This window comes from Choloepus didactylus, chromosome 9, assembly GCF_015220235.1.
Source record: "Choloepus didactylus isolate mChoDid1 chromosome 9, mChoDid1.pri, whole genome shotgun sequence".
NCBI classification, from domain to species: Eukaryota; Metazoa; Chordata; class Mammalia; order Pilosa; family Megalonychidae; genus Choloepus; species Choloepus didactylus.
This window is the reverse complement of record NC_051315.1, coordinates 108,959,722-108,985,570: the sequence shown is the minus strand read 5'-3', so window position 1 is coordinate 108,985,570 and position 25,849 is coordinate 108,959,722. Positions and strand designations below refer to the sequence as shown.

At 38.2% G+C, this 25,849-nt stretch overlaps 1 protein-coding gene across 3 annotated transcripts in view; it reads right to left on the bottom strand.

The window, feature by feature from the left end:
- Window positions 1-2,953: 2,953 nt before the first annotated feature.
- Window positions 2,954-25,849, bottom strand: part of XRCC5 (X-ray repair cross complementing 5) — a 103,999-nt gene continuing 81,103 nt past the window's right edge. For all 3 annotated transcript variants that reach the window (XM_037849507.1, XM_037849508.1, XM_037849506.1), the window contains exons 17-21: window positions 17,104-17,213; window positions 15,374-15,470; window positions 13,434-13,501; window positions 3,992-4,063; window positions 2,954-3,211 (exon numbers count right to left, since the gene is read on the bottom strand). In XM_037849507.1, the coding sequence (XP_037705435.1) occupies window positions 3,197-3,211; window positions 3,992-4,063; window positions 13,434-13,501; window positions 15,374-15,470; window positions 17,104-17,213 (362 nt within the window). In that variant the 3' untranslated portion in view covers window positions 2,954-3,196. The remainder of the gene's footprint in view (window positions 3,212-3,991; window positions 4,064-13,433; window positions 13,502-15,373; window positions 15,471-17,103; window positions 17,214-25,849) is intronic.

Here is a 25,849-nt window from a genome sequence, read left to right as displayed (position 1 = left end):
TAAACTGGGATTTGTGGTCATCCTATCAAAACTATCAAAACCTACCCTGGGTGTCAACTCCCCAAACCTTGATCACACAGAAACTTTTACTTTTTCATAGAATAACTAGATGAGAAAGCTTAAGTCTAATAGCAATAGATAATTATGAAAATTATCTATACTTAAAGGTTCTTAAAGACAGAAATAAAGATAGGAGGCAGACCTATTAAAATGTTAATATATTCTGCCCATGCCTTCTATTTTGAGTGTTCCTAATACCACTTTATTTGTGTAAAGCATTTGATAGTTTACAAAGTACTTTGATAGGCATACTCTTACTTTTTAAGCCTATGATGTAGGTAATGGGTTCAGTGCTTGACTAAGGCCACACAGAAAACAGCAGAGGAAGAACTCGAATCCAGGACCTGGGCTAGCCCAGTGCTTATTCGCCAAACCACAATGCATCCTGCCACAGTATCTACTCTGAATGGGCTACCAGCTCATGCTCTGAACCTGAATACCCTGGGGGAAAAGAAGGGGGTGATATGAAATGAGGCCAACTGACGGTAGCAGACAAAACAGAATATCTGTTGCCTGACTCAATATTAGCTGCAAAGCCAGATACTGGCACTATATACAATTCAAAATAGAAGTGTGTATCTGGGTCTATTTATTTTTTGAAACTATCTTGTATTAGATAAAAAACTGCCTATCCTCAATATAGTTTCCAGAGTTTTCCAAGATTCTAAATTGTGTATGAAATTAATTAGCAAAGGGTTGGAACCCAGTATTTAAAACAGTGATTCTTAACTGGGGGGTGGCACATAATCTTGAACGGGCATTTGGAAATGTATAGGGGTGCTGCGCTGTGACTGGGGGTTGAGTTGCCCTCCTTAATCTCTCTCTGCCTCCTCTGTAAGTCAATAGATTTTATTGCCAGAAGACCAAAGGTGAGAGGAAGCAGAGTCAGTGACTTCTGATTCACACATGCCTATCATGTGTGGTCTAATGTGCTTCTGCCACCTCGCCCAGGGTTGACTGATGTAGTGCTTGCTGCTCTCCAAGGCCACAGTCAGCAGAATATCTGGGAGTTCTATAGCTCTGCAAATTTCATCTCAGGTAAGTGGGCCCTTGGTGAATTCATCCAAAACATGAAGTCCCTGCTCAAACAGTAATGCTATGACCAAGTCTATATAGCATGTATACTGTGACAACATAGCACACAGTGAAATAGATTTGGAAACTTTTATAAAGCTAATTTAGTACTTGCTTTCCCCAGCCTGTCAAACTCATTTCTTCCTTCAGGTATTCAGATAATTTAGGTAAAAACGGGCTTAGGGAAGCACAAATAATCCTGCTACGTACAACCTAAATCATAAAGTTATCAGAAGATTGAAAGAACTTGATTCAAACTCTTCCTGGTTGGACAGAAGGATCGATGTTTCTAAGAAGGAATTCCCCAAACTGCCAAAGACAGAGGATGCTTAGGGGACCATATTCACTGAGGATCTGAAGAAAATGAAGTAGAATTTAAGAGAACAAAGCTCTCCCTCTCTGCGACTCAAAGAAAGATGTTTTGTCCAAGTTACAAATATCACCTAGGCTTTAAGTATCTGTGCCAGTTTGTATGTATTATGTCCCCCAAAACACCATGTTCTTTGATGCAATCTTGTGGGGGCAAATGTATTAGTGTTGATTAGATTAAAATTCTTTGATTATTTCCGTGGAGATGTGATTCAATCAATTTTGAGTGAAACGTTTGATTGGGTAATTTCCATGGAGGTGTTATACCACCCATTCAGGATGGGTGTTAATTGGATCACTGGAGCTGTATAAAGGAGTTCACAGACAGACAGAAGGACCTCAGAGCCCTTTATAAAAGCCAATCCATTTCTGGTGTTTTGCATATTGGCAGCATTAGCCAACCAGAACAGTATCTAACTGGACAGTGAGAGATGGCTACCTTATCCTTCATTGGGGTTGCTTTAAATGGGCACCTGTACCTATGTCAAGATTGAATCAAATGTGCAAAAGCATCGAGGGGTGTCCTAGAGCCCCCAAATGAACCACTTTTCTCTCCTCAGCTGCCTAGGAGCTCCATTTTCATCAATGCCCAGCACTGAAGAACTCTTTGAAGAGCATTAGTAATTAGCAGCAACCCACAGAAGGAGTGTGAGTCTTTTACGACTGTAACATTTACAAATTTATTGTATCAATGACCATTTTTTGGAGGAATGGGAGATGGGCACCAAGAAATGCATGACACCATGGAAGGAGGTGTTAGAAATTGGCGAAGGAATGGGGAGAGGAAAAAGAAGAGGTGCTCTGCTACTTTCTTATTTTAGGAAAGGAAGCATCATTCAGAAAGACAGAAAAGGAAACGTAAGTAGGAATGGGAAGGACTGGGGTACTGAGGAAGAAGGTTTTTAAGACAACCAAACTTTCTCTCTTTGAACCTGAAAATAGAGATTAACAAGATGATATAATACTAACTACTGATAGTGAATTTCTCAGTTTTTGTTTATTTGTTTTTTAAAGATTACTGATATGGCAGAGGCTGAGCCAAAATAGGGTTTCTTCTTCCTGGGAATGCCATTATAATTCACTGCTTAAATGAGGAGGTTGGGAAACTGGGCCCTTCCTTCCTCCCACCCCGCTTGAGGAAAACCACATAAACACACAACTGGTGCAATGTAAAAGGCTCACGTTACAATGCCACTGCTTTGATTGCATAAGTTGTGATTGCTATTGGAGGACCAGATGAAGGACCATGTCCACGACTGCCTCACTCCTAGGAGGTGTTGAGAAAACTCACAAAGGACCAGGCCGTAGTCACGCATGAGGCAGTAAGAACTTCATGAGGGCTGCAATCCTCATTACCAACACCCCAGGTCAGGATAAAATCTGTTTTCTAGAAACTTCAAAGTAATATAATATACTGAGATCAGTGACCACAAAAGAAATAATACACCAATCCGAAAATAACAATTGCTCTTTATAAACTTTTATGATGTCCAAATCATCCCTTATAATATATATGCACATATTCAATCCACAGAGAACTGGGTGAGATTCACTTCCATGTAATCTGCAGAGACTGTCTCCAGAGCTTGTTTCCCCTTGAATGGGTTCCTTCAGGCTGTTCTTTACGAAACTCCCAGCATCACAGCCATGGCAACACAGCTCTATTCTCTTAGATCTCCACACATCCCACAACCTATATCATGTCCAGCTGGAAACAAGAACAACATATTTAAAAAGGAATCAAGTCAACTTCAGACCACTGCTTCCCTGGTGAGACAAGCTTTACTGAAAATGGTTCTGTTCATTGGTAGGCACGCTTGGAAATGCATGCCTTCTCACTGCTGTTCTAGGAGTTAAATTCCAAGTATCTCATCTCAATGCTAAGGGCTTCTCTTTTAAAAGGCTGCAAACACAGCAGGCAGTTTTTGCTGCTCAGTTGACACATGAGACTTCAGGGCAGAAAGCTTCCAAACATGAAAGCTGGATACAAAAGTCAACAGTTATGCAGCCTCACAGGCATTCATGATGTGGTGCAATGAGGTCCAGAAATCCTCAATGCCTATCAGCCTATTTTGTTTATGTTAATTCAGAACATTTAAGAATTAGGCTTTTTAAAGGCTGTTTTTATTGGTCAACCCACACAAATTGCATGTTGTATTGCTTAATTTTGGTTAAGAGTAATTTCAGTAATTATAACATTTTGCAACTAAAGGAACAGATTACTTAGCTCTTTTTTAGCCCTTCAACAGGGAGGATTAATCTGAATGAACAATGCAATTGAAATCATGGAGCACAGGAATTTCCATTTTAAAATTACCTATTTGATTAAATTTATAATGGCAATAAATAATAGTATAGGGAGCTTCTGGAGTGTTAGAAATTAAAACACAAATAAGAAAAGAAGTATACGATAAGCAGTCTTTGTGGCTGTATTTACAGCAGGTGATTTCAATCATTAGAGGACCTGCTATATACTAGCAGTACTTACTAAATCATCCACATCGCCACCTTCTTCAACTCTGGCTGCATCTTCTTCTGGTTTTTCTTTGGGGGCCAGAAACTGCGAATAGAAAATTGGTGATGGTACCAATATGACAGTTATACCTTTTTTGCTAGCATTACCACAAACCTAAGAAGATTTGTTTAGCAAAGTCTCGTTACAAATGGCACCAAAGAAATATCATCTGGACATTTTCTCCTTCACCTGAATCTGGATTTGAGAGGAAAATTTTCATGTTCAGTAGGGCATACTCAACAGTCACCATGAATATTCTTGTGAAGGGACAGGAAAGGACATGGCTCCTCAAGACAGTGACAATGTGTAGGGACCTCAGTCGGGCACTTTGCTGTTCTGATCTTACCATCTCTGCTTTCACATAAAAGGAGCTGGCTTTTGCCAGTAAGAAAATAACCAAACACCTCAAACCAGTATGTTCTGGACTTTTTTGAAGGACAACACTAACATGACTTCAAGTCTCTGAACTTTAAAAGATTATAACAGCTATTTTTTAACTTCATTGAGGACACAAAGAGGGAGGACTCCTTGTAAGAGATGTGAAACACAAAAAACGGATGAGCTTGGGAGGTTGCTTAATTTCCTTTTCTGGAAATCCTTCAATTTATGTAGATATTTTTGAAAACACGAAAATGGATGAGAAAATTTCTAGTTCACTCTTCTGTTCAGCATCAGTGTTCTAAATCCTGAAGCCTCTAATAGTCAGATATGTAGAAAAGGAAGGGTCCTGAAATCTGCAAGGATCTAGGAATGAGATTTTAAAATGGTAGTGAATTGTACAGAGTTTCTTCCTGGGTTGATTGTGAAGTTTTGGTAATGGATGGTGGTGATGGAAACACAACATTGAGAATGTAATTAACAGCACTGAATTATATATGTGAATATGATTAAAAGGAGCAACTTCAGGTTATATATATGTATGTTAATAGAATAAAAATTAAAACAAAACATAGGACTGTACAATACAGAGAATTCTATTGTAAATGATGGACTATACTTAATAGTACAATTACAAAAATGCTCTTTCATACATTATAACAAATGTACCACACTAATGCAAAGTGTTAATAAGGTGGTATACGGGAACTGTATTTTACACGTTTTCCTGAAAACCCACAACTTCTCTAATTAAAAAAAAAAAAGTGGTGAATGATCTGAGTACTCTTGCCTTCCATCCTTCCCTCTGAGAGGAAGCAGTGGGGACTCTTCCTCCAAGGTATACAGTAACTGCATCAAGAGCTAGGCTCTACCAACCACCAATCTACGTAACAGCCAGAGAGGATCTTCTGGTAGCAAAAGTATTAAAAATGGTAGCAAAATCATGGTCGGTAGAGACGAGCTTGTAGGAGTGGCTGCTTCTAAAGGGGGGTAGAAGATGGGGAGTTCCAGGAAGACAGCTCCACTCTCTCTGTTAGGACTCCCCAGGGTCAGTGGCTGTGGAGTGTGCAGTGAGTGCACCTTCCAGGCTAGACCACCTCTGCTCTCCTACAGTGGATTCTACTCAACATGATAAAATGGAGAGAAATGCTCTACCCTAAATGTTCCTGTTAATTTTATGGTACAGTGGATACAAATGAAACCTTTGAAACCATAGGCCTATAAATAAATACATGAAAATATGTCACCCTTTAAATACTGGGCTGTGTGCAAGTCTCAGGAAGCAGGCTCTACATGTCCTTCTATTCCTCATGTACAAAAACACACACACAGATTACAAAATGGCAACAAAAAAGGCTTTATCTGCAGAATTGGGGCTCTGGCATTGTCAGCACTGTGGCCATCCATGATGGCTTGTTTTTTGGACTCAACATCTGTTGTGGACCCCATCCCCCCACCCCTCATTCAAAACCACCTCACCATTCATTACACATCACTTCTGACTGAGAGATTGAGGGAATTTATCTTCTAAGGACATTTATGGATTTTTCCATAGGTATTTGGTAACCCTAAACTGGACCACATTCAAGGCTGGGAATCAAAGGTATCAGAGATAGAAAATCCTAGCAACGGGGGCAGTACACTCTGGAACAGACTTGTAATCAGCTTCAGTATAATTATTCTGGTTAACTATTAATAAAGATACCAGAGGGCCAAATACAGATAAATAAGCAATCCATTCATTTATTTGCATATGGTTTATGCCTAAGCAAACCTCTGCTCTATCCTAGATTCCCAAATTAATCTTAACTTACACTTCTCCTAAACATTATCACTATTTAAAAAAAAATTCTTTAATTTTGTTCCTCTCCTCTCCTACTCATTATCAGTAATCCCTACATGATTTTCTTGTATCAGGAATATATGACTAAAGGATAAGACTTAGTCAGCCAGGGTAAAGAGAATAAAAAGAGTTGAGTCCTGCCACAGACCTCCACAGAGCCACAGATGACTAGCACCTTCCAAACATATGACAAACTAAATGGGCTCAGTGGTTCTAAGTTCACTCTTATCTTTTATCACCCCTTAGTAACCTGACACCTGGTAGGCACTTAATAATGATATGGAAAATCCCTGGTTTTTTGGCATTCAGCCTTTAAAAGCTCCAATTCCCATTCCCTTCCCCCCTTTCCTACGGCAATTAAAGGATAAATTAAGATAGAATTGCTTGTGCAGTATGATCATGGTATATACAATTAAATACAAATAGCACATCTCTGAGATGAGGCCAATTTCCTAGAAAGAGAGTATCGGCAGCAAACAAACTTCCATTTCCATCAAGTGCTCAACATCTGCAACTGATTTTCTGGACAGATCTGCTTCACATTTCTGTGTAGGTAAATTATGGCTGAAAGCTGGGCTGCCATCCATTATCCTTCCCAAAGCCCCCAGCAAGGCTGATTTCTTGCACACAGCACTCCTCATCATCAGAGATTTTAACTGCAAGTAATTTCCAGGCTGTGCAGTGACTGGGAAGCTACAGATATAGCAGAGAATTCGATGATCGCACTGCTTTCTCAATAAAAGCAACAGATTCTCTGAACACAGCAGAAAGGGGTAGGAGTCAACTCTCATCTTTTCTTGTGTTCTTTACCTCTGCAGTATGTTCACAAAGCAGAGAACTGAAAGCACACGTGTGACACACTCCTTCCTCCAACCAGCATCATTTACCTGGGGTTACCAAGAAAGAGCCTTCTTCCCTGGAGACCTTTATGAACTGGATAATCTACTACTTTTCAAGTGTACTAAAATTCAATCATGTATATTGAATTTCAGTATACAGAAATGCACCACAAAAAAAAAATGGAATAAATAACCTCTGTGTAGAAATGCCCAGTCCTATACTCTGTAAGGCTAAAAAATAACCATCAGCTACAAAATTAATTTATTAATCCCCAATTAAAAACACATGACTTCCAAGAACTCAGGTGAATAAAAGCATCAGGAAGAATAAAAATCTGTTTGCACGTGTTTTGCCTAAAAATGACATATATTTGGAATCCATTGCTACCTGTGGCTTACTTGATGCTATGACGGCAATATAGTACAGCAAGGACATCGTGTACTCTAGTGTGGCAGAACAGAACTGTAACTTGAGTTCTGCCCGTTTCTCATAACCCTGGGCAAGCCACTTGACCTTTCTGTAACTAATTTTCTTCAAAAATAAAATGTGAATATTATTACTTATGTGATCTATCTCACGGGGTTTGGGTGAGTCTGAGATGAAGAAAAGTATGCAGAAATGCTTTGTAGTATTCTAAGTTTTATGTTCTAATTCTTAGGAAAATGTTTTTAAAAATCTGTATATGCTCATCAAAACCTGTGTAAGAATATACATAGTCTCTTTATTTGTAATAGCCAAAGTTTACAATCAATCAAATGTCCATCATCAGAATGGATGAATAAAATGTGGTAGGATAATAAAAGGGAATGCTACATAGCTAAGGAATGAACAACATGGATTAATCGCAAAAGGCATGATTCCATCTATATTAAGATCAAAAAAGGCAAAACTACTTTTAAATGACAGAAATCAGAACAGTAGTTACCCTGGGGAGCAAGGGGTTCTGACTGGGAAGGGCATCAGAGAGCCTTCTGGAGTGCTGGAAATGTTCTATGTTTTGATCTGGTGGTGGGTACATAAGTATACACGTGTAAAAATTCATCATGTTGCATATATAAGTCTTGTGATTTTACTGTATATATGTTCAACCTCAATAAAAATTTTAAAAAATATATCTTATAAAAGAATCAAGTGCTAAACAAAGGTAAAGTAATGCTGTTGTCATTATTGCTTTTCTTTGTTCTAGCATATAAAAAAATACACTGGAGATTTAAAGCAGAAAGGAGCAAAGGAAAATGTCAGGGGGGTCCAACAAAGGCCTGTGGTTAAGAAAAAATTGTTCTAAAAAAATGATTCTAAACTTTAACTTAGGATCCTTCACAAGGCTTTGGTGATTTTTTACACAGTCAAAAAAACCTGTGTGCTCTTGAAAGAGGAAGTATGAGCATCTTTTTTTCAGGCAGACGTGGCTGTTGGCATTGTAAGGGGCAGGCAAGGAAAAATGTGGTAGAAAGATGGAGGTAGCAGTGGTCCAGGGGACTGGATTCCAGGTGTTGTGCTAGCCATTAACTTGCTACGAGACACTGGGCTTCTCTACTTCACCTCTCCAGATGGCATCAGTAAAATGACCAGATCTCAGTTCTGAGAGTCTATGATGCTAAAGTGGGAAATCAATAAATAGCAATAACAATAAAGAGGGCTAGATTCGGCAGCTACAAGGAAAACAAGTGCTAAAAAGATGATCCCCTTCTCCCCACCGCACAGAGATTTTATCGAATGATTATTTAGGTATAGCTCAGCCTCCCATCATCCTGTAAGAAACAATAACATAAAGCCATGAGGATAAATCCTCTTTCACTTCAGGGTTCTCAATATGGAATAAAAAGAATGAAGAATTACAGGGTCAGAAGAACTGGATTCTAGGTCAATGACTTACTACGAGATCTCAGTACGCCATTTTACTTCTCAGCGTTGTAAGTTTCCTCATCTATCAAATAAGAAGTTGAGACTCAAGTATTTTTCAAGTTCTGTTCCTTGAAGTCCTCAGGGGTCTTCAGAGGCCCGTAGGCAGGGGTAATCCCAATCTGCAATTCCATTGCCCATTAACTGAGGAGTAACACCTGTATCTGTTTTGTATCTCAGTCTTCCTTGTATGTGTTCACAATTTTAATAAAAACTCAGCTAGAGGATCATTAGGATTCTTTCCAGCTGAATAAAATTCTATCCAACTTAACCCAATGTCCTCTGCCTTAGTCAAAGATCTAGATTGTTTAAATTCTTCTAACCCAGGGTTTCTCAACAGTAATATAACTCATATTCTGGGCCAGATAATTCTTTGTTGCAGGTGCTATCCTGTACATTGCAGGATATTTAGCAACACCCCTGACCTCTACTCACTAGAAGCCAGTAACACACCCCAGTTGTGGCCACCAAAAGTGTCTCCAGACATTGAGAAATATCCCCTGGGGAGCAAAATCACCCCTGGCTGACAATCACTAGTCTAATCATAACACAGTTTTGTAAAAGGAAATTCCTAAGAATTAAAAAATAAAAAAAGAGAGTTTTCTGATAAGGACGATAAACTTCAAGTGAAGAATCAGCCTATCCGGACCTCTCACACCCAAGTCCAGGTTTCTTGGAGACTCTGGGGCACCCCACTTCCCAGATGCTCCTGCAGTGCCTCCTCCTCCCATACTGAAATGCAGCACGAGAAAATGGAAGTCCTTGGGGACTTGCAGGAAAATGAACTAACAGATGGAGAACATACAAAAGCTAATGGCATGGTTAACAACACCAACTGGAATAGAAAGTTAAGGAAAAGAATTAATTGACAGGTTGTAATGGCAATAAAAAATGAGTATAAAAAAGGAGTAATATTTATGATTGGCTTCAAAATGAAATGAGAGGTACCAATAAATTTAAAAGAAAGTAACCATCTAAACTTATGTCATGGAAGAATTTCTTTCTCTTTCTGCAGCAGGACTGATTTACCAATATTTCTCAAAAGAATCATAAAATCTCCATATTTCCAAACACACTGCAGGGAAATGGTTCCTCTCACCATGATGTGCAAATGTGAAGTTATAATTTAATTTTTTTTTAAATGAGCATCCCTGGATACTTATTTTTCTTCAAATCATTAACATTTAATCACAAGAATCTGACAGCTTGCTAACTTTAAATAACTTATGGTAAAATATCTTGAAATAATTTAAGATATCTTAATATATTAATATCTTAATATCTTAGAGTGTGAGGACTGTCCTTCAATCTCTCTGATTATAGTGAAGTTTACTTAACTGATTGTTTGGGAAGTGACCAAATTTACCACTTGCTTTAACAGCAATGTAAATGAATGTCTCAGTGCACAGTCAAAAGTGATTACATTTCTGTAATTTGGCTAAGAGAAATAACTGAAGCATGTCTCTCCTATTAAAACCACAAAGAATCAGCTTTCTTGAGCCAGAATCTCACTCAGCAATTCTCCCCATTACCAATTGTATGTGCACTCTCCCTTCTATACTTTTTTTCCAAAAATCAGCAGATACCATTTAAAAACATTTTTAATATAAACAATCCAGTTTTCACTCTGAAAAGCAAAATAATGGGTTCATGCAATATCAGGGCAGATAAAAAAGCATAAACTTGCAAGTCAGACATGGTAAGAGTACGCGGTAAAGGTGAATCAGAATTACGAGCTCTATTTAACGGTCTTCCTAACCACCCCCAGCTCAAAGGCCAGATAGACATTTGTTCAGATGAAAGAGATAGGGACTGTAGTACTCTAGAGATTGTTGGTCTAAGATTCCATTTATAAGACTTAATCCATTAAGGAATGAAGGTCCAGTGCAGTGCACAGGAACCAGCATTTTAATCCTCGTGCTGCTTCTAAGTGCTCACAGAGTAACCCCACTTAACCTCTCTGAGGCTGGGCTTTCTAGGGATAACAGGGAGCTAGTTCCTGCTCCTGACAATTTTTAGGGGCTTGCTGTGAGGGTGGCACAGATACTGTTTGAACAATTCGGTTCTAGAGTTGGATATATAGTTTTCTTTCCATTATTTTCTACCTCTATCTAGATACGATTTAGATAACATTTCACGTGAACGTTCTTTAAAAATCAAAATGTTATATAGATATTTGGTATCAATATTAAATTGGCTGGAATGCTGGGGAATATGGAAAAAGAAAATGACATTTTCTAGATGGGAAAAGTCTGTAAGGTTAACATGCAGTATACTTTTTGGTGGTCTATGAGATAATATATATATCTGTGCCTGGCATACAGCTGGCACTCAATACATTTGAGTTTCCGAATTTCTAATCTGCCATGACAGTGAAATTAGGTTTTGCTGGTAGTATTGGAAGAATACATGGATGTATTCTTGAATATGAAAACACTGTACTCAAGTAGTAGCAAAAAAAAAAAAAAAACAGGAGTAGCCACCAAAGGTGGGCAACCAATGTAGGGAGGGGAGGGGAGGAGATTCTCTTTGCTCGTTTTTCACTCTGCCCTCTTCATACTCAAAGATGGTGAAGCCTCTAGAGTCATCAACCAACTAAAGTGAGTTCTGGTGATATTAGAATCATCTAAGCACACCACTTCATACTTAGTAATTAACTGAAATTCCTCTCTGTAGCCTAATTAGCAGACATTAACATTCCTGATGCTAAGGCTCTGTGCTCTTATATTGCAAAGAAGATACTGCACTTGCAATATAGAACAAGCCTCACATATGCAAGAAGTACACTGTCCCTCCGTAGATTTTTTTCTCTCTCAAATATTCTGGATTCACTTACCATATCACCTTTGGTTAAGATGTACTGCTAGGGAGGAAAAGCTATCTTCTTTAGATCAGTGCTTCCTTCTTCCTCCAAAAACTGTAATATTACTCAACTCTCACCTGGACGATAGATTTTTTTTCTCCTAATGCAAGAATGACTAAAATTAAGTTATTCGTCTTGATTTATTTTACTTGTTTAGCAAAAACTGACTGATAAGCCTTTATCACAGTTCAAAGGGGAAAATATTATCATGCCATTGTATAAAGTGACAAACAGAAAAAAGCTAAGCAGTCAAATTATGTATTTAAGCTCATTGTATGCAGTACTGATTATGACAAAAAAAAAGTACAGAAACCATGGAACCCCTTTTTAGATAATGATCAGCCTCTCAGAGCATGTTCCTAAAATTCCAGGTTCTTATTCCCTAAAAGCAGGGACCATATCTGTTCTTGAATAAAACCCTTACACCAGGCAGTGCTTAATAAAATTTTCTGTATATTCTGATTAACTTTTCTTCCATACAGTACCATGATTTCTGCCAAATGTCTTTATTGAATTGAAAATTCAAGAGATTTTATAATTTGGCCTGAATTTAGCCATATGAACAAACACTTACAGCCTTGTTTCCTCCATTTTTCTCTCAGAGTCCTGCCTGTGAGCCCCAGACTAAGCTTTCTCTCAGTGTGTATACAGTCACTTTTTGATTCTTCATTTTCTTAGTAATTGTATTCACTACCCTATACTATAACCCATTGCTTTGAGTTTCTAGGAGGCAGGAATGGTGTCTTATCTGGCACAGTTCTTGCAGATTGTGGAGGCTTTAGTATGTAACTGATGGCTGCCTGGTATTGTGCTAGCAGAACGAGATCAATCAGTGACTGTAATGAAGCTGAATGTAATCCGCTCTACATTTTTGAGCTATTCAATTTAATTTCACTAAAAGTCCACTTCAAACCTGAGGCATAATGAGGCATTACTGAACATGTAGCCACAAGTAATTGACTCAAAGCTGAACCAGATTCAATACTCCTATACCAAGCAGGGGGAAGCTGGCCTTCCTATTTGTGTCATTAAAAAGTCACGAGGTTTGGAAATATGGGGTATTTTACAGAAAACACCCGGATGTCCCTTATGCTGGAATACCAGTGGTTCTCTATCTTGCTGTGCATTACAATCACCTGAGGGGCTTTAAAAACACACAAAAAATCAAAGCCATGCCCAAGACCCATCTCAGACAAACAGAATCTCTGGAGGGTGGGGCTTTGTATCTTTAAAAAAAAAATGTACCCTAAATGACTAGTGAAAGGCCAGGGTGGGAAATCAATGGGCAAGATGGATTCCATAGCCTTTGCCAAAGCCTAGGCTAAGTTTTGTATATACTATGAACTTCAGTAACTCTAGAGATTATGGGTGAGTTCTAGACACATAACCATGGCCTATGAGAAACTGAGTGAAATCACAATTTCTCCCATAAGGCTACTGACGCAATTTGCCTACTGGTTGACTAAAGAATGGATGCTAATTTTTGTTATCCTTAAAATTTAACTTCTTCAAGGAAGAATGGGCATCAAGAAAGTACTGCTCACTGTCTGTACTAAATCATCTAAAGACCAGGATTTATCCTTCAGTACCTTTTTGGCTTCCTCAGCTGTGACAGAACTTCCAGAGGCTTCATCTTTGGTGATCAGAGTAATTCCATCTAAAAAGTAATTCACACAGTAAAACCCAAACATAATGAATCAATCCTAATCCCATCTTTCCTTTCCATCACACATGCTCCCACCTTCACACCAGAGACTTTTAAAACCATATTGGTGCTATGTCACTGAGTTGTTGAGTTTCTTAAGTCACATTTTTCCTTCCACTTTATATAATCCTCTCTTTAGTTTTGTTTGTGCAAAATAAATGTCACATCTCAAATGTCACCTGCTCCATGAAGGCTTCCTTGACCAATTCCAGAGAGAAATAATCTCTCCCTCATAAGAATTCTCAGGTCCCTTTGTCTATGTCCTTGAAATAGATCTCATCTTATCTTGTATAACTAATTGTACATATTTTATCTCTCCTAAGAGATTATAATTTTCTTGAGGGCAGGGACTAGATTTTATTCATCTTTATATTCCTGTCAATGTAGTACACAGCAAAGGCTCAATAAATGTGATGACTTTTGTATGTATGTATACTTTTGTCCAAATCCATTAGGTACCCAATATACGAATCGGCAGCTATTTTGACTTGTAGCAGTGTTACTGATGGAATGGCTAAGGACTAAGATTGGGAGGAAACATCTCTTACTTTGAGCATGCCTATTATTTAGCACAATACATCAATTTTAGCTCAGTGAGAGCAAATCAAGGATAGAAAAAATTACCCTTTACTTTAGTTTCTCTTCTTCCTCAAGTGTACTGAGGAAGTGACTGATGAATGATACACTTTCAGAAATGCACTTGCATTTAACATCCATTTGTATCTAGAAATGGCACAGGTCATGTGTATTCTCTCAATAGGATAGAAGCTCACAGAAAATATGTATCTTGTGTATGTCCTGTAAATTTCTTTTCAGCAAATAATCTGCTGAAGGCATTCAATAAATACCGAAACCAATCTCTTTCATCTACTGGGTCAGCAACAGAGACACAAAAGTGATTTGAGTAAGTCCCATTCACTACCTGCTCTAATTGCTTTCATTCCCTGGTGTAGAAGTTAAAAGGCTGAAAAATTAACTGTCAGGGAAATGGTTGCCTGTGTGATGAAAAGCTACTTGTTGGAAGCTGGATAGTATATTGATAGTTAATTATATTTAGAAAAAAAAATAGCACATTTGGAGAAAAAGGTATTCAACACCTTTTATACATAATTTGCAAAGAAAGGCAAGTTGAAACTAATTTTTTGGCCCTAGTATAAGTGAAAAATTTCACATATTTTCAACATCCATTGTTTTCACAGTATATATTTTAATAAGTAAAATTTTATACTTGGTCCTGAAAGAAAATCAAGCCAGGTTAAAAAAAAAATAGGCAAAGGGCATGAAAGAAATCATACCTCAAGACTAAAACTCAAAGAATGTGTGTTGCCTTCTTTCTGGGTTTAATTTCAGTTGGTCACTGTGACTAGTGAGGCACAGAGGGGCTTTGGTGCGTGAAGATGTTGGTCTGCTGATATGGAAGGCCCAAGAATGTGGTAATGAACAACTAGCAGCAGGAAGGCAAAAGTGGCTGAGATCAACCCAAGTGCTGGGGTTCAAGCAGGAATGAATGGCCTAAGAATCTGAGAAAGGGGGCAATGTTTGCAAACACAGCTTTTTCATTTAACAAACAGACCTGGAAACAGGTCACACCACAGAGTTTGACATGGGATTTATAGGTTTACTTTTATTTACCACTTTGTGTTTCTGCTTATTTTGAGTTTATTGAATCCTGAGCATTTCCCATATCCAAAAGGAAAGTCTTTGGGTCCCTGCATGACACACTGTATAATTTAATTTATATTTAGAATGTATATTTATAGTTAATTATATTTAGAAAAAAAAAATAGCACAAGTATTTGGAGAAAAAGACAAACGACTCCTTACCCTGAACGACAATTTCCCAGAAATGATTTAATTGTTTCATTTCCACTTTCTCTCGAAGGGTTTTCAGGAAATTGTTAAAGCGCTGCTCCTCTGAAAACTGTGGTGGGACATGGGGTATGGGGGAGACAACTCAACTCAGAACAAATACAAAAATAAATTCATCTCCAGACCAAAGCACTATATTTTGAATCCACCACGCTTGCAAAATAAATAAATAAAACATTCTTTTGTAAATGGGAAACTGGCATATCAAACAGAGCATACTTGTTTGGAACCAGAAATCCTTCTATACATGGAAGGTCCAGCATCTCACAGAGCCATACAGTGTTTTTAGTGCCCTGGTATTTTGTTTTATTTTTTAACTTTTAATATAGACAAATTCAATCAAAAACAGAGAATAGTTTAATGAATGCTCATAAACCTATTAACCCAATTTCAACACTTATCAACTTGGCCAATCTTTTTCATCTACACCCTTACCTTCTTCTTCCCCAACAAACCCTGGACTGTTTTGAAGCATCTCATATTATTTCATCTATCAATATTTCAGTAAGTCATATTTAAAAGACAGGGATTCTCTAAAACAAATCAAATCCACATGCCATTATCACACTACTCAAAAATTTAATTATAATTCCTTAATAGGGGCAAATAAGCAGTCAATATTCACATTTTCCCAACTGTCTTATAAATCTTTCTTCCTCTTTTTTTTTTTTTTTTTTTAAATTTAACTTTTACTGTTTTTAAAGAAACCCAGTGATCTGGCACTTTTAAGGACATGTGGTGGCAACAGTGCATAGAACTGTTATCACACACTCCATGTAGCCTGGATCAGTGCCGAAAAAAAAAACTATATTTTCACCAACCTTTTCTTTACAACCAAATTTTTCCACCCAACTGGGACATCTTTAGTCTTATCTTGCCTGTATTTTTCCAGAATTTTGGCTTTTTATCTGTAAGGATTTGGGTCATCTACTTCTGAATCTCTTATTCTACTCTAATTTTAACAATTTTCTCATTTTCTTATCATTCTTTATAAGTGTCTAAATCATACCAACATTATTAATTCATTCAGCAAATATTTAATAAGCACATACACAAGAACTAACATGCATGACAACTGTGCCTACTTTAAAAATGTACTATCCAATTAAAACTTGCTTACCTCTTGTCTAGAGGTATAAAAGCCTAGAAATAATTTAGGAAATTTCAAAAGTGCTTTCTAAAAATTTCTAATAAACAAATAAACACAAAACCTTGGGAGCAGGCTCGAAACTTAATTTTGAGTGTTCTCCACCTCCATCCTGCCCGCACACTCACACCAGCATTCAGATCCCTAAATTCATAAATTCTTTCCCCATAATTAGACCAAAATATATTCCCCCCAGATTCCCTAAAATAGCCCCATCTTTTACAATGATGATTGGGTCACCAGAAGTTACAAAGGAAATTTCCTTGGTTCCCTAAATAGGAACAAAGCCAGAGTTGTTGTGTAACAAACAGCTAACTCTTAGGGATAAAATATCCCACTCACCCATCTTTACTTCTCCTCAGAAAAGACACTTATAGTAAAATGAGTTTAGTTATTTCTACCTTTCTTGGCATTCATTGCTGTTTGCAATAAGAACCATAATTTCGAAAGCCCACACCTGTTTGTGGCATACTGTCTGTCTCTCCCTCATGACAGTGGCCAGCTGCATAAGAAGAGAAGAAAGCTAGAATAGCATTACCTGAATGGCCTCTTCCCGGAAGGCTCTAATGCAGTCCATGCTCTTCATAAAATATGGTGTTTCATTAGTATCCAAAAACTGCTCTATGTGACTTATTAGCTGGTGACTCACTGGAACATAAGACAATAAATTTATTTTCCTAGATTTGAGTGGTGCTTGTTAGAGTGTATGATTCTGTTTGCATGCCAATGAGTACATATTATGGTTCAAGAGCCTCCTGGTCAGGCACAACCGTGATACTTTTTTAAGAGGCTGGGTGGCAAACGGGAGGTGAAAGGCAAAATACTGATTCCAATACTGATTTGAGAAGGTTGTGTAATCCTTCTTGATATTTATTAAGAAATAAAATTTCATTTCTAAAATGTTTAAAATGATAGCTAACTGTGCCTTTTAGGATTTCAAACACTTGGGTTTTTGTTGTTGCTGCTTTTGATTTTTCCCCCTGAATTTAGGGGCCATTTGGACAATTCAAAACTGCCTTTCTTGATAAGATCGTAGACAACAGAACCTTTAGTCTCTCTCCCTAATTCTACTCAGGATAACTGTCAAACAGTGTCAGGCCAGGAAAAACAATAAGGCAGGGACACCGCATCTTCTACCAGTCCCAGGTCAAATTAGAAAACACCAGCCCTGATCATAATTTGATAATATCCCTTTAGACTGAGAAATCATTAGTAACATTATCTTGTGCTCCAGCTGGACATGAATATTCTCTATGTTGTTCAGCAATCCACAAACCATGAAAACCTAATAAACAAAAATTGTCAGAAAACAATGTCATAACTGCTACAGAAAGAGGAAATACATTAATAATATCATTTCCAAGGTGGCTAAGAAAAGGTTACAACTTGAGGTTGCCTCACAAACAGAGAGACAAAAAAATTCTTCAGTACGAAAAAGAGCAGAGGAAAGTAGAAATGTAAAACAAAAATCATCAGGAAACTTAATTTGCTGAGCAGATGAAAGCTGACCCTTACAATGTGTGTAGAAGAATAAATCATGGCCTAAAGGGTCACTCCCCGCTTGTCCCCTGAAACCACCCACAGCCTGATTGTTTAGCAATTTACGCTGAATGGTCGATAGCCTAAGACTGCAGGTATGCCATAATCATGGCCTAATCTGGGCATTCCAACAGTTACAACGTGTATGTGTACACTGTAAAACAAGCTACTCTAAGCGATCGCCCATAAAGCTGCAACTATGACTCACAATGACCTGAGCCTTGCTCAGTGCCTTCTGAAAGACATGATACTCAGCACCTAATTATTTCCCAAGGATCCTACAGCAGTGGAATGGACTAAAAAACTGGTTGCAATCTTTTCTAATGAAGAAATTTTTGCAGCAAGAGAAAAATATCCATAGTAGTCACCTCATCTCTTCACTTCATCTCTTCTACCAACTAGAAGATTATGATCTACATTATAACCAAGCACTTCACAAACTTGAGGGATTAGCTAAACACTGCCCTGCAATTTCAGAAATCTTTACCAATGTATCCTGCGGCAGTGAATTAATTTCCAAAGAGAAAGAATGTTCAGGCAGGTCTTTTTGAATAAGGTAAATAATACATCCCTGATTAGTAGACAGCAGAAAACCATCCACAAGAAGCTCAAAGCAATAGAAGCTATCTCCCTTTTTCAGCTTAGAAAGGTGAAGTAACAAATGTTTGTTATTTTGTATACCACTTAACAGCAGCTTACTTTCTCAGATACTTGGACATAAAGGTCACTTGCAGTTATATTTTTTCTAGGCACAAATAAGAGCCTTTACAGGCTGTGGTGGTTTGGAGCTATGAACCCCAGAAAAACATGGTCTTAAACTTAATCCACTCCCATGGGTGTGAGCCCTTGTAAATAGGACCTTTTGATGAGGTTACTTAAGTTAAGGTGTTAGCTCAACTAAATCAGGTTAGGTCTTAATCCTATCACTGGAGTCTTTTATAAACATTATGAAATTTAGACACAGAGAAAGCCACAGGAAGAAGCTAGAAGTCACCAGAACCCAAAGAAGCCAGGAGAGGCCACCATGTGCACTGCCACGTGACAGAAAAGCCAAGAACCAGGGCTTGCCAGCAGCCAGCCCCATAATACTGATACTGTGCTGCCTTCATCACATCTTGATTTTGGACATCTCCTAGCCTCAAAACCATGAGCCAATAAATTCCTGTTGTTTAGGCCAACCCACTGCATGGTATTTGTTTCAGTGGCCAGGAAACTAGAACATAAGCCAAAGACAGACATCACAGAGACTCCAAGTTCCTCTTTTCTTTTTAAAATGAGAATGAGGAATCTTAGGAAGCTTCAGTGTAAATATGTTTTTCTTTGCTTGGTTTAGTGATTATTTTCATAAATTTATCCTAGTATATCTTTATTGTGTAACTACTATATAAAAGACACTATGCTATGTTCTGTGGGGGACATAATTAAGTTTAAGATAAAACTCTTGCCTTTGAGGAGCCTACAGTTTAATAGGAATATAATACATACACACAAAAATAGTAACAGAAGGCAAGCATGAAGAGGATGATGGATGTTCTGGAAATATACCAACTGATCTGAAGTTTAAAAATCTTTGGAGATTACAGAAAGTTTCATGAATTGACATGGCTTTTTAGCTGAGCAATAATAAACAGAATTTGGTCATCATACAGCAGGAAACAGAATGAGCAAAAATATGAAGAATGGAGATGGGAAAACATAGGGTATGTTTGGATAAAACCAAATGGTTCAGTAACTAGAGCAGAGAGTACATGGAGGGGAGTACAGGAAGAAAAAGAAGGAATAAGAATTAGATAGGAAAAGACTGGAGGGACGTGAGTCCCAAGAGGAGAAAATAAGAAGTGTGAGGGTTCTGAGGCAGGGTACAGTGTGGCTCCTTAGAAGTAGAGAAGAAGAAGAGAAAAGGATCCAAGACCAAGCCTTTCAGGAGCTACAATATTTAGAGGTTGCAGAGAGGCAAGGGGGCTGACAAAGGAGGCTAAGAAGGAATGGTCACAGAGGTGGGGCAAGATAGCAGCATAGAGAGCTGTGGAATTTAGTTTAAATAGCCAGGAACAACTAGTTAATAGTCTGGAACAATGTTTAGGGACGTTTGTGACCGGACAAACATTGTACACCAGTCTGGAATGGGTGGAATGGCTGAGATTGCAGCATAGAACTGTAAGTAAAGCTCCCCAAACTGAGGAGCTGGCACCCCTCCTCCACTGGCACAGAATGCTGAGTTGGAATACTTCCCTGTGGAAAAAAGGAGGAGGCTACCTGGAGCGAGGGAAAGTAACTCAGCCAAACTCCAACTGAAGTTTTAATTAAGAAATTTGGATAACTGAATACAAAGTAGAAGCAAAGATAAACCCGGAGTATGCACGAAAGGAATCCTGAGGTCTCTCCCGACTGTGAGGGGGCGGGGCTGATGAAAAAATAAATAAATAAAAACAGAGGCTTTTGGAGACAGCTAAGCTCAGAATACTGGCAAATGGCTGTGTCCTAAGAAAAGGGGCACAGAGAATGGGGTACCAACACCGGTCGACTAGTGAAACTGGGGGGCTGGGTACTGACTCTGAAAAAGGGCTTTCTTTCTTTTTCCTTTTTCTTCTTCTTCTGCCATTCTAAGTAGCTCATCAGAGAAAGCCTCAGGCATTTTCAATTGTTAGCACTGAGCCAGGCAAGGATGGAGTTAACAGAGTCAGAGAGACAAAGGAGGAATTCAGGTGCAGGAGACCAACTCCCTAAAGGGTGTATCTTCCCTAAGAAAAGAGGAAGGTGGTGCCCAGCTCAAGTGGCTGCCCTCCTTCAGAGAATTCAGACCCTAGGGCCTGGGGAAGAGAGGGGAAGAGAAACAACTTAAGCTTGGCTTCTGACACCCTTGGCCCCTGGCCAGGACAGAGTCCACTGCGAATTAAATACACTGCACCTCTTTACACCGGTGTGGAGCTGCAGGCTGACAAGCACCACCTGCTGGACAGGATAGGAAAAGTAGGGAGTCTAAAGGTCTCAGAGGAAAGTCGGACCACCTGCTGGGGTTCATCCTCAGGTAAACTTGACACTGATTACATCTTTCTCCTGAGACCTAGACCTGTCTGGTCTGGGAAAACCTGATTGGGGTAATCAAGAAAACCAGATGCCTAGGCAACAAAAAATTAGGAGTCATATTAGGAAAAATGAGGATATGGCCCAGTCAAAGGAACAAAATTACAATTCAAATGAGTTAAAGCAACTAATTAAAGATCTTTAAGCAAATACACTAAATCAATCTAAAAATCAAATCAAGGAGTTGAGGGAAGATACGGTAAAAGAGATGAAGGACATAAAGAAGACATTGGCAAACACAATGAAGAACTTGAAAGCTTGAAAAAACAATTGACACAATTTATGGGAATGAAAGGCATAGTATAAGATGAAAAACACAATGGAGACATACAACAGCAGATTTGAAGAGGTAGAAGAAAGGATTCATGAACTGGAGGACAGGACATCTGAAATCCTACACACAAAAGAACAGATAGGGAAAAGAATGGAAAAATATGAGCAGAGTCTCAGGAAATTGAATGAGAACATGACACACACGAATATACGTTTCATAGGTGTCCCAGAAGGAGAAGGGAAAAGGGGCAGAAACAATAATGGAGGAAATAATCACTGAAAATTTCCCATCTCTTATGAAAGACATAAAATTACAGATCCAAGAAGCAGAGCATACACCAAACAGAAGAGATCCGAATAGACTACACCAAAACACTTAATAATCAGATTATCAAATGTCAAAGACAGAGAGAATTCTGAAAGCAGCAGGAGAAAAGTGATCCATCACATACAAGGAAAGCTTGATAAGACTATGTGAGGATTTCTTAGTAGAAACCATGGAGGCAAGAAGGCAGTAGTATAATATATTTAAGATACTGAAAGAGAAAAACTGCCAACCAAGAGTTCTATATTCGGCAAAACTGTCCTTCAAAAATGAGAGAGTGTTTGAAATATTCTCAGACAGACACTGAGCGAGTTTGTGAACAAGATACCTGCTCTACAGGAAATACAAGGGAACACTACAGGCAGACAGAAAAAGACAGGAGAGAGAGGTATGGAGCACATATTGCATGATGGAGCACAATAATGTAAGTACACTGAACAAAGATGACTGTGAGTATGGTTGAAAGAGGAAGGTTAGAGGCACGGAGGACACCAGAGGGAAAGACTGAAGTTAAACACTGGGACTATATAACTTAGTAAAACCCAGAGTGGTCAATGATTGTGATTAAATGTACAAATATAAGAATGTTTTACATGAGGAAGAACAAATGTCAACTTTGCAAAGTGTTAAAAATGGGATGGTATTGGGGGAAAAAATACAATCAATGTAAACTAGAGTCTATAGTTAACAGTAACATTGTAATATGCTTCCATTAATTGTAACAAAGGCAATATACCAAAACTAAATGTCTGTAAGAGGGGGATATAAGGGAGGGATATGGGATTGTTGGCATTGGTGGTGGTGTCTAATTTTTTTAATTGTATTTTATTTTAATTTTATTTTTTCTTTTGTTGCTTTTTAGTTGTCATTTTTTCCTTTTTCTTTTTCCATTTTTCTTTTTTCACTTCTTCCTCTTTCTTTGTGGAAGAAATGTAAATGCCCTTATATAGAATGCATAATCATGTGATTATACAGGGAATCAATGACTGTTTACTTAAGATGGAATGTATGGTGCGTGAGTAGTAAAACCGTCTAAAAAACAAACCGAGGGATACGTGTGCTGGAGAAAATGTGGAGGAAGGGATGTACCTAATCACCGTTGGTGGGGAAGTAGACTGGTGCAACTCATCTGGAGGGCAGTGTGTTGTTTCCACAGGAAGAAAAGCACAGGGTTGCCATATGGTCCTGCAACGCTGTTACTGGGTATATACTTGGAAAAACTGAAAAGAGGGACATGAATAGACATTTGTATGGTGCGGTTTATGGTGTCAGTATTCACAATTTGCAGTGGATAGAGGTGGCCTAAGGGTAGATCAACTGATGAACAGAATGGCGAACTGTGGTGTATACATACAATGGAATACTGAGCTGCTACAAGAAGGAATGAAGTTGTGACGTGAATGGACATTGAAGATAGTATACTGAGTGAAATAAACCAGAAATGAAAAGAAAAACATTACAATACCTCACTAATATGGACTAACTATAATGTGCAAACTCTGAGAACTGAGTCTGAGAGCACAGGTTATCAGGGGATGGCTTACTGTCAAGGTTCCTAGATTGTAAGCCCTTATACAGCAGTCACATCTATTCCTGAGTTGTAATGGCTGTTTGTAAATTCTGCAATGCTGAGCTCTTTGTGTATAACCTGGTTGGTCTCTGGAACTTTGGGTATCTGTGCGACACCTGAGACTCAGAGCCAGAGTCCGGCAGCTATAAATGTCAGCATTACCCCATACAGCAAATGTTAAAAGAGTCTGAAAAAAAGAGATGAGACTTCAATTAGACATATGAACGAAATGGACTTAGTTAGGACTAAGGTAAATCAGGCTAAAGGGTATAGGGCGATATTGATGGTGTTTTAAAAACTTCAACTTCTGTGTGAGACCAAAGGAAGAGATTATTATTATAGGTGCAAAAATCTATAATTTTTGTAACACACTATACAATTTAACTTGTATGGTCAGTTTATTCAAACAACATAATTACATGGAACATTGAATAGGGAGTGAAATCTGGTTGGTTTGTAGAGGTTAGTGTGAAGCCCCAATACATCCCAGGGTAATTTAGGCAGAGAATAAAAATATATTTGCAAAGCCCCCTTGAGGGACTGGGGGAAATTGAGGAAATATTAAATTTCCCCATCTGGGGAATTAATGATATTCTCACAAGCATTGGAGACCACCAACCTAAAAGGCTGAATCCTTGATCTTCGGGCTTGCCCTTACGAAGTTTGTTACCACAAGGGAGGGGCTAAGCCTACTTAACATTGTGCCTAAGAGTCACCCCCAGAGAACCTCTTTCATTGTTCAGATGTGGCCTCTCTCTCTAAGCCAACTCTACAGGTAAACTCACTGCCCTTCCCCCTACGTGGGGCATGACTCCTAGGCAACATGGGACACGACTCGTGGGGATGAGTTTGGCCCTAGCATCACGGGATTGACAAAGCCTCCTTGGAACAAAAGGGGGAAGAGAAATGAAACAAAGTAAAGTTTCAGTGGCTGAGCGATCTCAAATGGAGTCGAGAAGTCATTCTGGTGGCTGTTCTTATGCATTATATAGATACCCCTTTTTAGTTTTTAGTGTACTGGATTAGTTAGAAGGAAATACCTGAAACTGTTGAACTGCAACCCAGCAGGCTTTATTCTTGAAGACAACTGTATAACCATACAGCTTACACTATGACTGTGTGATTGTGAAAACTTTATGGCTCCCACTCCCTTTATCCAGATGAATAGAAAAATGAGGAAAAAAAGTAAATGAATAATAGGGAGCGATGGGGGGTATGGGATGTTTTGGGTGTTCTTTTTTACTTTAATTTTTATTCTTATTCTTTTTTGTGTGTGGTAATGAAAATGTTCAAAAATTGATTGTGGTGATGAATGCACAACTATATAATGGTATTGCGAACAACTGACTGTACGCCGTGGATTATTGTATGGTATGTGAATATATCTCAATAAAATTGAATTGAAAAGAAACAAAACAAGGAATGGTCAGAGAGAAAGGAGAAAACAGCATCACAGTAAGAGAACATTTCAAGAAGAGAGTTGTCTGCTGTGCCAAAATCATTACATCAAGCTTGTAAGGAAGAATATAAAGAGAACAGAGGATATGCACTGAAATCTGGGGAATCCTTAGATCCATGGACTGTGAGGAGGAGCCCATGAAACAACTAGCCAGGTACTGAACTGCTTTGCAAAACATAGCTTCCTGACCCATTTTACCCTGAAATTTGATGGAACAACACTAAAACACTAATACACAAACACACACACAACTGCTGTCTTAAAGGGGAAGATTCAAAAGACACTAAAATAAAGCAAATGCAAAAGCCAACAATCTACTTGTAAAAATGATGTAAGAAAGAGGTTATAAGGGAAAAAAAAAAAAAAGGTAGGAGTCTCTAAACGCAGTTTCCATTTAAGAATGAAGTCCTAGTGTGTCTGTGGGCCACTTTAGATTTAGTTTTCCTTATTTACATGTTAAACCGTCCTTTCCTCCAGAAGGTAAAGGAACACAGGAAGATAAACAAATTCAAACTTCCAATACATCTAAAGAATATGGAAAACCACATTTTGTCCTTCTAGGAATAATCACTTACATGGCCTATGCATCTGGCTGATGATTCTGAATTCTGTCTCTCTACTTAGACTATTTTGTTTCACTGACTGTAAGGAACCAGTTTATATATAGAATTTAAAATATTATAAAATATTTTATATTTTATTTACTAAAAGTATTTTATTTTTTAAATATAAGGATAATATTTTAATATCTGAGTATCAGAATGGGATGTGGACAAGAGACTTCCTTTCAAAGTTCAGTAGCCATTTCACACTTCCTTGTCATTTTTAATAAAAGTAAAATGCATAAATGGCTGACAAAAATAATACTCTACCTTGGACAGATTATGTTTTGACCCCCCATCTCCCATTCCCTATAAAGGAAATGTGATCATCGGGGTGCTTTTCTTTCTTTATTCATCAAGTATACAGCTGATGAACGGTCTGTCAGTCTTCATACTCAGTAAATCAGAGTCCCAATTATAATTCACCAAAAA